We start from the raw sequence: 12,368 nt of genomic DNA, 5'->3' as shown, positions 1-12,368 counted from the left end.
AGTCAGTTTTTCTAAATCTTCCTATTTAACCATCAATGTTATAAGTCCTGGGCCCTTGACTCAAGGTTTGGATGCTGTCCCTGAGCTTTTGTGCTCAAGACTAGCTAGCACACTTACCACTTGAGCCACAGCTCCACTTCCACTTTTTTTTTTTTGAGGGGGTGGTTTAATTTGAGTTAGAGTCTCATAGACATTTCTGCCCAGCCTAGCTTTGAACTGTGATAATAGCAAGGATTACAGATGAGCCACTGAGCCATTTTTTTGCTGGTCCTGGAGCTTGACCTCTGGGCCTGGGTGCTGTCCTTGAGCTTTTGTGCTCAAGGCTAGAGCTATACCACTTGAGCCACTGCTTCACTTCCAATTTTCTTGTGGTTAATTAGGGGTAACAGTTTCATGGATTTTTCTGCCCAGGCTGACTTTGAACCTGGATCCTCAAAGTAGCTAAGCACGAGCCATTGGAACCTAGCTCCAAGAAGCCCTTTTAAACACATTTTCTTCTCTCGTTGTGCTGGAGACTGAACCCACAGTCTTGAGCATTCTTCACATGCACCCTACCACTGAACTATACTCGTAATTCCATGAGCTTATTTTCTCTACACTAGAATTATTAGATTTTTAAAAAGATGAACATATTTATAGACTTTGTTATGTATTGCTAATTGCCTTCTAAAATTTGGCAAAACCTTTATGTTTCTCTAATGTAAATAACTAATTTCTTAAAAACTCCAAAAGCCCTTGTTTCTCATTAGCCAACAGTAAATGCTTAATACAGGTCTATCTGAAAAAATGACAGTAGGAGCAGCAATAATGAGTTAAAACAGTGATTCTAGATACTATTGACAGGATTTTTTTAGATTGACATAGGGGTTTCACTATGTAGCTCAGGCTGGTCTCAAACACACCATCCTTTTCCTAACAAATGGGGCAATGTCATTCTTTCTGATGGAGGCATAGAATTCCATTGTGTATATATATCACATTTTCTTGATCCATTCATCTACTGAGGGGCATCTGGGTTGGTTCCATATCTTAGCTATGGTAAATAATGCTGCAATAAACATAGTTGTGCTGGTAGCTTTAGTGTGGTCTTGTTTGTAAACATTTGGGTAAATGCCCAAAAGTGGGATTGCTGGGTCATAGGGGAGTTCTATGTGGAGTCTTTTGAGGAACCTCCATACTGCTTTCCAAAGTAGTTGAACAAGTTTACATTCCCACCAACAATGAAGTAAAGTTCCTTTCTGTCCACATCCCTCCAAAACTTGGAAAAAATTATATTAAGTGAAGTAAGCCAGGCCCAAAGAAACATAGGTCCCATGGTTTCCCTTATTTGTAATATCTAGTATATGTATGAGTCAAGCGGAAAAGGTCAGATAATGTGATGTCAGGAAAATGAACCCTTAGATGTGTATTTTAATGTTTTTTTCTTTCATGCATGTGTTTCTAATGCATTTATAAGATTATCTCTTTGTTGCTTTGTATGTCCCTCCCCCACAGTATAACCCCTGCTTTCACTATATTTGATGTCAGTATAACTTGTGGAGGAGATGGGGAAAAACCAGTTGTTTAAGGATACAGGTGGACCTGTTGCAACAATGAGAAGTACAAGTTGTCATGTCCAAAACGAGCTTTACAACGTCGGGGGGGGGGGGGGGGGGGAGGAATAGGATTGGGATGGGGGGGAGGGGGGAGGCTGGGAAGGGATGTGAAGAGTAAACAAAGGAGGAGGCTGCAATGCTTGCTAAGAAATGTATGCATTATCCTGCCCATGTAATTGTAACTCCTCTGTACAGTATTTTCACAAATAAAATTAAATTAAATTAAAAAAAAGAAACAAACAAACAAACAAACAAAAAAACACACACCATCCTCCTGCCTCAACCTCTTGAGAACCAGGATTACAGTCCTGCCACCACATCCAGTGGTTTGTAGCTTTTGATTATTTAATCCTCACAGCAATCCTGAGAGATAGTTATCCTCTTTATAGATGAGGAAGTCAAATCATTTTTATAGAGAAAGGAGTCAAACCCAGGAAGTTTGGTTCTAGAGTCCTCAACTTATAACATTTACGGAAATTAGTCTCAGGCACAAACTGCACCTTTTAGAGAACTTGTGTGATAATGTGTCCATAACATTCACAACTCGGGGCTGGGAAGGTGGCCCAGTGGTAGAGTGCTTGCCTTGCATGCATGAGGCCCTGGGTTCGATTCCTCAGCACCACATAAGCAAAAAGCCGGAAGTGGCACTGTGGCTCAAGTGGTAGAGCGCTAGCCTTGAGCTGAAGAGCTGAGGGACAGCGCCCAGGCCCAGAGTTCAGGTCCCACAACCGGACCCAAAAAAAAAAAAAATAACATTCACAACTCTTGATAACAAATCAGCATAGGAGGTTGACTGAACACACTTACCACCCTTACTTACTGTACATCTTTGTTTCTATTTCAAGAGCCACAGTGATTTTGTGAAAAATTTGCTGAGTAACAGGTTGACACTTTACTAATGGCACAATCAGTTCTATTTAAGAACTCACTCAAGGGTATTTTATTATAGCATTTGTATAATTAAAAATAGCTCTAGCCAAGCACCAGTGGCTCATGCCTGTTATCCTAGCTACTAAGGAAGCTGAGATCCGAGGATTACAGTTCAAAGCCAGCCCAGGCAGGAAAGTCCTTGAGACTCTTTCTCTCTTTTTTTGTTGGTTGTGAGGCTTGAATTCTGGGCTTGGGTGCTGTTCCTGCACTCTTCAGCTTAAGGCATGCGCTCTACCACTTGAGCCACAGTGCCACTTCCGGTTTTCTAGTGGTTAATTGGAGATAAAAGAGTCTCACAGGCTATCCTGCCCAGGGTGGCTTTGAACCATGATCCTCAGATCTCAGTCTCCTGAGTAGCTAGGATTACAGGCATGAACCACTGAGACTGGTGCTGGCTTCCTTGAGACTCCTATCTCCAATTAACCAGAAAAGTGCTTAATTTATTAGTATAAATTATTTATACATTTATTAATATAATTATAATAATGGTCAATTATCCAATTAACCAGAAAACTAGAAGTGGAGCTGTGGCTCAAGTGGTAAGAATACTAGCCTTGAGTAAAATAATTAAAGGATAGGACTGGGAATGTGGCTTGGTGGTAAGAATGCTTGCCTAGCAGGCACGAATCCCTAGATTTGATTCCTCAGTACCACTACACAGAAAAAGCCAGAAGTGGTGCTGTGGCTCAAGTGGCAGAGTGCTAGCCTTGAGCAAAACAAGCTCAGGGATAGTGCCCAGGACTGGCAGAAAAAAAAAGTTAAAGGATAATGCCATGGTTCTGGGTTCAAGTACCAGCGTGGGTACATGTACACACACGTACACACGTACACACGTACACACACGTACACACACGTACACACACACACACACACACACACACACACACACACACACACACACACACACACACACACACACACACACACACAGAGCACGCCTGTAATCCTAGCTACTAAGGAAGCTGTGGTTCAAAGCCAGCCCGGGCAAGGAAAGTCCGTGAGACTCTTATCTCCAATAAACCACTAGAAAACTGGAAATGGCGCTGTGGCTCAAGTGGTAGAGCGCTGGCCTTGAGCTGAAGAGCTGAGGGACAGTGCTCAGGCCCAGAGTTCAGGCCCCACGACCAGACAAAAAAAAAAAAAAAAGACTGTTAGGAATAGCCTGGGCTAAAGGTAAGACTCCATCTCAAGGAAAAAAAGTATGCCTGTGATTCCAACTATGCAGGAGGTATAAAGTAGGATGAGAATCATAATCCAGGGCAGTCTGGGCAAGAAAATAAAAACCTTACCTGAATAGTAACTATAGGAATAGCTCTAGTGGTAGGAGTACCTGCCTAGCAAGTGTGAGGTCCTAAGTTCAAACCTGAGTTTGTGTTGTTACTCTAACAAAATAAAGCCCCTGTATGCCACATGATACATCTTAGAAGCCTCTTCACCTTGCCATTCTTCCACTTCTGTTATGTTCTTAGCTGTTAGCTGTCACTCCAGATAAGCTGACACATGTCTGATGGTCCCACTTGACCTTTTACCTTTTATGATCTTAGGTCAGTATAATCTATACCCCAATTTACTTACCAGAAAAAATAAGGCTAAAGCCTTAGGGGCTCTTATAAACAACCTAGCCCAGAGTTTAGAATTAACCTCCCTCCTTGTCTATCCTCCTTCCCCCAAAAAACCTCACTTAAACAGGATCTATAGAAAACAACTCTAACAGGTCAAGTTTCTACTCCTGGCCTAAGGATAATGTTCTTTTTTGTTTTTGTTTTTGTTTTTTTTGGGGGGGGAGGTCCAGTCATGGGGCCTGAACTCTGGGCCTGGGCACTGTCCCTCAGCTATTCAGCTCAAGGCTAGCACTCTACCACTTGAGCCATATTGCCACTTCTGGCTTTTTTTTTTCTGCGTAAGTGGTGCTGAGGAATCGAACCCAGGGCCTCAATGCATGCAAGGCAAGCGCTCTACCACTGAGTCTCCTTCCCAGCCAGGATAATGTTCTTATATCTCACTTGAACTGAATTAAAAGGGGTTTACTCATAGCAATAAATTCTATGTTGACAAAATAGTGGAAATACTTCCTTAGTCACAATTATGGAAATCAGATTTGATAACTCAACTATTTAGAATAAGGGCTGTGGGAAGAAGGCCTGGAAAGGGGCCTGCTGTATGAATCTGAGGGTTCCCTCTCAGGGTTCTCAGGTTAGACTAAGCATTCTTTTCCAGTTCTCTCTCACCAGAGCTGGAATTCTAGCTGCACCTCTAGGCAGGTGCTTTACCATCTGAGCCAAGTCTTTGGTCCTATTTTAGTTCCCTTTCTTTCCCTTTTTTTGGCAGTATTGAGGGTTTTTGTTTTTTGTTTTTGCCAGTCCAGGGACTTGAACTCAGGGCCTGAGCATTGTCTCTGAGCTTCTTTTTTTTTTTTTTTGTCGGTCATGGGGCTTGAACTCTGGGCCTGGGCGCTGTCCCTCAGCTCTTCAGCTCAAGGCGAGTGCTCTACCACTTGAGCTGCAGCGCCACTTCCGGTTTTCTGGTGGTTTATTGGAGATAGGAGTCTCACGGTCTCTCCTGCCCGGGCTGGCTTTGAACCGAGATCCTCAGATCTCAGCCTCCTGAGTAGCTAGGATTACAGGCGTGAGCCACCAGCGCCCGGTTGAACCAGGTTTTTATTAGTTGCGATGAGTCTTGTGTACTTTTTTTGTTAAGTCTGGTTGTCAAACGGTGAACCTCCCAATCTCAGCCTCCTAAGTAGCTAGGATTACAAGCTTTGCCACACCTTTTATTTTATTTTGAGTTTGTTACTTACTACATCTTAAAATATTAATGAGACTAGAGATAACACTGTCCAAGAGAAATGCACAGGGCTGGGAGTGTGGCTCAGTGGTAGAGTACTATCCTAGCATGCATGAAGCCCTGGTTCGATTCCTCAGTACACATAAACAGAAAAAGCTGGAAGTCGCACAGGGGCCCAAGTGGTAGAGTGCTAGCCTTGAGCAAAGAAGCTCAGGGACAGTGACGAGGTCCTGAGTTCAAGCCCCAGTACTGGCAAAAAAAAAAAAAGAAAAAGAAAAGAAAGAAAAGAAGAAGAAAAATCTTGAGCAGGATGCTGGTGGCTCATACCTGTAATCCTGGCTACTCAGGAGGCTAAGATCTGAGGATTGTGATTGGAAGAACAGCCCAGACAGCCCAGAGAAACTATTATCTCCAAATAACACCCTCCAAAAGCCAGAAGTGGAGCTATGGCTTAAGTGGTAGAGCACTAACTAGCCTTTAGCAAAATAAAAGCTCACCTAGGCCCTGAGTCCAAACCCCAGAACCAGCACTAAATACATACATACATCCCTCTTTCTCAAGGCTCTTCCCCTCTACTCAGCCCAATCCTTCCTATGGCCTGCCCCCCTTATATACCTTTAGGTCTTACCTTCTTGCTTTCTCTGATCCTCTCTCAGGTAAACCATTTCTCTTGTGTTATCTCAACCTAGGTTTACTATCGTGCGCGTGGAGGTGGGAGGGATCTAGGGGCTTGAACTCAGTCAGGCCCTGGGAGCTGTTCTTGAGTTTTTTGTTGTTGTTGTTCAAGGCTAGCTCTACCACTTGAGCCATAGCTCTACTTGGGGCTTTTGTTGTTGTTTTTTAGTAATTCACAGATTTCCCTGCCTGGGCTGGCTTCAAACTGCAATCTTTAACTCTAAGCCTACAGGCATTATAGGCATGAGACACGGTTACTTGGCGGTTTATTCTTTCTGTAGCATTTGTTTGTATTTTGTTTTTGTTTTGTTTAGACTATCATCTCCATGAAAATGTAAGTTCTACAATGGAAAAAATATGTCTGTTAATCACCTACACTGGAATATAATTCTCTAATATAACACTCCAAGAGTTGGAGGAAGAGAGTATTACAGGTCAATGGCAGAACACCTACCTGGAACACAAAAGGCACTGGGTTCAATTCCTAAAACTGTCAAAAAAACACTGAAGGGCTGAGGACAGAGCTCAGCAGTAACCTTGAATTCTATCCCTAGCTCCACCAAAAAAAAAGAAAAGAAAGAAAAAAAGCATTCTAATATAAAGGATCAGAGTAGATCAGTATGAGCATCAGTTCTCACCTTGTGTCAAAACACGCTAGTTATTAACTTCAGCTAAGAAAAAAAGTTGTTGGGCTAGGAAGGTGGTATAGTGTTTGCCTTGCATCTATGAGGCCCTGGGTTCGATTCCTCAGCACCACATAAGCAGAAAAAACGGAGGTGGCACTATGGCTCAAGTGGTAAAGTGCTCGCCTTGAGCTGAAGAGCTGAGGGGACAGCACCCAGGCCCAGAGTTCAGACCTCACAACCAACAACAACAACAACAAATAATATAAAACTAAATAAATACTAATGAGCATATACCTGATTTTTTTTTTTGGTCGGTTGTGGGGCCTGAACTCTGGACCTGGGCGCTGTCCCTCAGCTCTTCAGCTCAAGGTGAGTGCTCTACCACTTGAGCCATGACGCCACTTTCAATTTTTCTGAGTGATTTATTGAAGATAAGAGTCTCACGGAGCTTCCTGCCCAGGCTGGCTTTGAACAGTGAACCTCAGATCTCAGCCTCCTGAGTAGCTAGGATTACAGACATGAGCTATCAATACCCATCCACACAACTAATTTTTAAAAGCTCAATTTTTAATTTACGAAAGGTAAGCTGCTTAATTGTATCTTGTATGGAGTGAAAAAAACACACACACCAAGTTTTCTGTTTGGCAACACACACCCCACACACACACCCAAGGCTCTATTAACACTACACACACACAGCCCAGGTTGATCTTAAATCCATGAGCCTGAGTGATCCTTTCACCTCAAACCGCTGAAATAAAGGTGAGAGTAAAGGTGAGCACCACTGTGCCTGACTTAACCATTAGATTTCTTTCTTTCTTTTGTCGGTTGTGGGGCTTGAACTCTGGGCTTGGGCGCTATCCCTCCGCTCTTCAGTTCAAGGTTAGCACTCTACCGCTTGAGCCACAGCACCACTTCCTTAACCATTAGCTTTCTATAAAAAGTTAATACTGCCGGGTGCTGGTGACTCACACCTGTAATCCTAGCTACACAGGAGGCTGAGATCTGAGGATCACGGTTCAGCCAGCCTGGGCAAGAAAGTCCCTGAGACTCTTATCTCCAATAAACTACTGAGAACCAGAAGTGACTCAGTGGCTCAAGTGGTAGAGTGCTTGCCTTGTATGCATGAGGCCCTGGGTTCCATTCCTTAGCACCACATAAGCAGACAAAGACGGAAGTGGTGTTGTGGCTCAAGTGGTAGAGCACTAGCCTTGAGCTGAAGAGCTGAGGGGCAGCCCCCAGGTCCAGAGTTCAGGCCCCACCAATGGAAAAAAAAAAAAGAAAAAAAAAGCAGTATAACAAAGTAAATCCTGTCAAGATCCAATTCAACCAACACTGTGATCATCTTTAGATACCAGGGAAAATGAAAAACAGCAACATGTCTGGGGCAGAGAGCAGAGACTGAGCAGAAACAAGTAAAGCTGAATACGAGGGAGAGCTTCAGGGAAAAGTCTTATTATTTGTGAGCAGACCAAGAACAACAGGATTTCAATAGGTAAAGAGAGAGGTAGAGCGAAGCAATCAATGAAAAGGGAACACCCCTGAAAAAGTAAAGGTATAAGTAAAGATGGTTACCAGGGAGTAAGTGGTCTGTTTAGTAGAACTGCACTGAAGATGAGGGAACAAAGACAAACAATTACATGTGGGATCAGAGAAGAGATATGTAAGGAAAATTTAGATTTGTGGACAGTGGAAAGCCACTGCAGGATATTCCTTTTTCTCCCTCTAAAAGAAATCAAGCCAACTCAAAGTACCTGTCACCAGACATAAGCACTTGTCTTGCATACAGCACAGCTTAATAAAGGTCTGAAATTAATTATGTAATCCACGTTTACAAATTAGAGACAATTTAGTTAAACACATTACCAACCCCTAACACTGGAATTACACTGTGTTCAAAGTTAACTGCATCTACCAGCATTTATTAAAACTTGTCAAGTTTCACTAATCAGATTCTTGGAGTCATGATCTTTGTTATATAGAATTTTATTCATAACGTTTTCTTGGCTCATTAAAGTCTATTTAGTGCAGCAAGTAATTTTAGTCATTATACTATCACAGCTTAAGTTTCACTAATCAGATTCTTGGAGTCATGATCTTTATTATATAGAATTTTATTTATAACGTTTTCTCTGCTCATTAAAGTCTATTTAGTGCAGCAAGTAATCTTAGTCATTATACTATCACAACTTTTTTTCTTCACTCCACCCTACTGAATGAAGCAACTCATATTTTTAGCAACCTTAATTAATTACAATAGCTTTTTATGTTGAAAGTTCAAAATAATACTTCCTTAGGAATTCCATAAAATCAGAAATATCCTTTGAACAACCTACATCAACCCTGAATCCTTCTAAAATAGGAATTTAAGCCAAGAGCAGGTGGCTTACATCTGTAATCACAGCTACTCAGGAGGCTAAAATCTGAGGATCACTATTCAAAGACAGCCAGGGCAGGAAAGTCTGTGAGATTCTTATATTTAATTAACCAGCAAAAAGCCAGAAGTGGAACTGCAACTCAAATGGTAGAGCACCAGCTTTGCATGGAAAAAGCTAAGGAAAAGTGTCAGGCCCTGAGTTCTAGCCTCAGTACCAGCATCCAAAAGTTTTAAGAATTAAACTTGGCAGTGAAATATTTTAAGATATTTTAAACTTTTTCAAATGTAAAAATTCTAGTTATTAAAAAAATCCTAAATTTTCAATTCAAACTTGTTATCATTTAAATAAATCTGATAGGGGCTGGGAAGGTGGCTCAGTGGTAGAGCGCTTGCCTTGCATGCATGAAGCCCTGGGTTCGATTCCTCAGCACCACATAAGAAAAAAGAAAAAAGCCGGAAGTGGCGCTGTGGCTCAAGTGGTAGAGCGCTAGCCTTGACAGGCCCAGAGTTCAGGCCCCATGACCAGACCCAAAAAAAAAAAAAAAAAAAAATCTGAAAAAATATTCGCTGAGGCAAATTAACACATAATCAAATAAAATAATGCATTTTACTTGGGAAAAGGAATGTTGTCACTTTGGTTTTATGCCTTTTTGGGGAGGTACTGGTTCTGGGGCTTTGAACTCATGGTCTGGGTGCTGTCCCTGAGGTTTTGTGTTCAACACTTGAACCACAGTTCCACTTCTTGCATTTTGATGGATTAACTGGAGATAAAAGTCTCACAGACATTCCTACCAGGGCTGGCTTCAAACTGGGACGCTCAGTTCGCAGCCTCTAGAGTAGCAAGGATTACAGGCATCAGTCACCAGATCCGACTTGTTTCAGTTTTTTGAGACAGTCTCCCTGTATTTTAGGCTGGCTTCAAACCTTCTTGCCACAGCCTCTGGAGTGCTGAGGTTACAGATGTATACCCCCAAGCCTGGCTTAACTTTGGGTTAACTTTTAATTATGTTAAACTACTAGACTAATATGCAAAGTATATTTAAAACTGAACTGGTATAGAATTAAGTACCATTCCACCTTGTCAATTAACCATACTACCTCTAGTGCACCTAGGGGAAGGGGAGACACATATTTTCCTAAAAATGTCCTCACTATAGCAAGGCACTTTCTCTTTTCTTTGCAATTAAACGATCCACTTTGAAATTAAAAGAGGTGTTGCTTCAAATTTGCCATCAGAATATCAATATATAGTTCTGGTATTCCAATGAAAGATTTTTGTTTCTAAACGCTAAGGCACTTTCATTTTGGCTATTGTTGGAAAAGTCTGCAGCCCAGTTGTTAAAACCTGCAGTTGAGAGATCTGAAGGGGATCCAAAACCCTTAAATAATGTTCAAACTTGTGAATGTGAATTTTTAAGGGGCTGGGAAGGAGACATGCCACGGCTGTCTTCGGAGTCTCAAAGTCTATGATCCAAAAGATAGTTGAAAAAAAAAAAAAGCCCTTACATTAGTATTATGGCAAAGTGACAAAAGACAAAAAAACGTCCGACTGAACGATGCAACCATCAATATTTTTTTAAAGCATACTCTCATCCAGTGACCCAGATCCTGACATTAACCTTCTCTTAATAAGGCCTTTTGGTTCGGAATGGGGAAAATGGATTCAGTTCTTCCCCCCAGCTCACCCCCTGGTCTTCAACCCACCCCATTCGCGGCCCTCCTCCGCGGCTGGGCAGGTTGTACACCCTAGAAGGGCAGGGGTTCGCGCGTACCTGGGCGCTGGCTCGATCAGGGTGGTGGTGTCCAGGTAGTGGATCTTGTAGAACTCCAGCAAGGCCGGCAAATGGTCAAACTCCTGGTCTCCGATCTTAAAACGGCGGTTGGGCAGGGAGTTGATGATGTAGTGGGAGACACGAGAGTTCTCGGACACCGATAGCACATAGTCTCCAGGGCAGGTGGAGGAGTCCCGGACTAGGAACATTCCGTGGCGCTGGCCCTGGAGCCGAGTCTGCGCCTCCTGGCGAGACACCGGCCCCATGTACCAAGCCGAGCGGTCTGAGGAATCGAACCTGGCGGAGGACATGGTGTTGGGCCGGGGAGGGGGCTCGGCGGCGGGTCTGGGCGGCGACTGCTCTTGCCTAGTCTGGAAGCCTTTGCCGGCAGGCGGCTCGGGTGCCGAGAAAGGGCCTCTTCGCACCCCTCGAGGAGAACTTAGCGAGCTGGGCCGGGACCTTCCTCTCGGCTCCGGGTCCGCAGCATCCTCTGCTGCCGCCCGCCTGCTCCGGGAGCTCCTCGCGGACAGAGTCGGCCCGGGGAAAGAGGGACAGAACCCTGGGGTCGGGGTAGACGAAGCGCAGCCGTAAACGGAGGCCGCCCGGGGGGTTCTTGGGCAGCCCGGAATACCGGAGGTGGCTTTAGTGACTCCCGGCCTGGAATGTACAAGCTCCGCAGCCCCAAAGGTCTGCACTGACCCTCGTCGTCACACGAAAGCACCAAACTGCAAGAAACGCAGAGACCCCGAGGCAGTTTTGCCAAGCCCGCTCGCAATAGCCACAGCAACAAAATGGCGGACGTGGGAGAAGCCGCCGGCCACCTCCCACTCCGCTCAGTGCTCTCCGACTGCGCACGCGCGAAGTCGCAGCTCCCAGAGGCTGACGGGGCCCTCCCCGTGACGTCTCTCACCATAGCCAATCAGAAGCGGAGGCAAGGACCAGGGGCGTGAGGCACGGGCGCACGCTCCCGCGTTCCGGGAGGAGGTCGAGGAGGCAGTGGTGGCGGGCACTCCCTTCCTGGACCACGGTACGCCGCCGGGGGCGCTGCGGCCGCCTGGTGTTCTAGTGTTGGCAAGAAAACAGCTGGAGCCGAGAGGGAGCGGCGTTTCGAAAACCTACTTCAGGGAACAAAGCATAACGTGCTTGGCTGAATCGCCAGGCAAGAGGCGTGGTTCTAACCTGGCCTGCCCAGGGCTGGAGAGAGACTCAGGGCGGACTAGACCTGATGAGCTCTCTGGAAGGAGATGACCCCGTAGCGGGGAATAGGTTGCTTGAAATGACACACGCCCTAGGTAGCCTAAGGGATCTTGGGTGGCTGGGAGACCCTGATGCCTCTCGGTGGGAAGGCAAAAATTGGATCCACTGGATTAAGTGGTCTTGGAAGACTACCGTCCAGTACAATCCGACCATCATGGGTTCTATTACTGCCAAAAAATGTAAATGTCTCTCAAGCATGGCATGAGGACTTGACTTGTTCCGGATTCTACCTGTTTCTCTAGTTAATTTCTTCCCGTTCCCTTTTGCTTACTCAGATCTAGCCCTGCCCTCCTATTCTACTTCCTCCATCTGCACTACAATTTTAAGAAGCCAGAGATCCTGTCTGCCTGGT

At 44.5% G+C, this 12,368-nt stretch overlaps 1 protein-coding gene across 1 annotated transcript in view; it reads right to left on the bottom strand.

The window, feature by feature from the left end:
- The window catches only part of Crkl (CRK like proto-oncogene, adaptor protein), a 37,199-nt gene extending 25,609 nt beyond the window's left edge, over positions 1–11,590 (bottom strand). Inside the window, exon 1 of the mRNA XM_069994283.1 lies at positions 10,760–11,590. Coding sequence (XP_069850384.1) covers positions 10,760–11,070 — 311 coding nt within the window. The 5' untranslated portion in view covers positions 11,071–11,590. The remainder of the gene's footprint in view (positions 1–10,759) is intronic.
- Between the last annotated feature and the right edge of the window lie 778 nt (positions 11,591–12,368).

Source organism: Dipodomys merriami, unplaced genomic scaffold, assembly GCF_024711535.1.
Source record: "Dipodomys merriami isolate MVZ:Mamm:240054 unplaced genomic scaffold, mDipMer1.0.p SCAF_45, whole genome shotgun sequence".
NCBI classification, from domain to species: domain Eukaryota; kingdom Metazoa; phylum Chordata; class Mammalia; order Rodentia; family Heteromyidae; genus Dipodomys; species Dipodomys merriami.
Note: the sequence above shows the minus strand (reverse complement) of the source record. Positions and strands in the feature narration are given on the sequence as shown.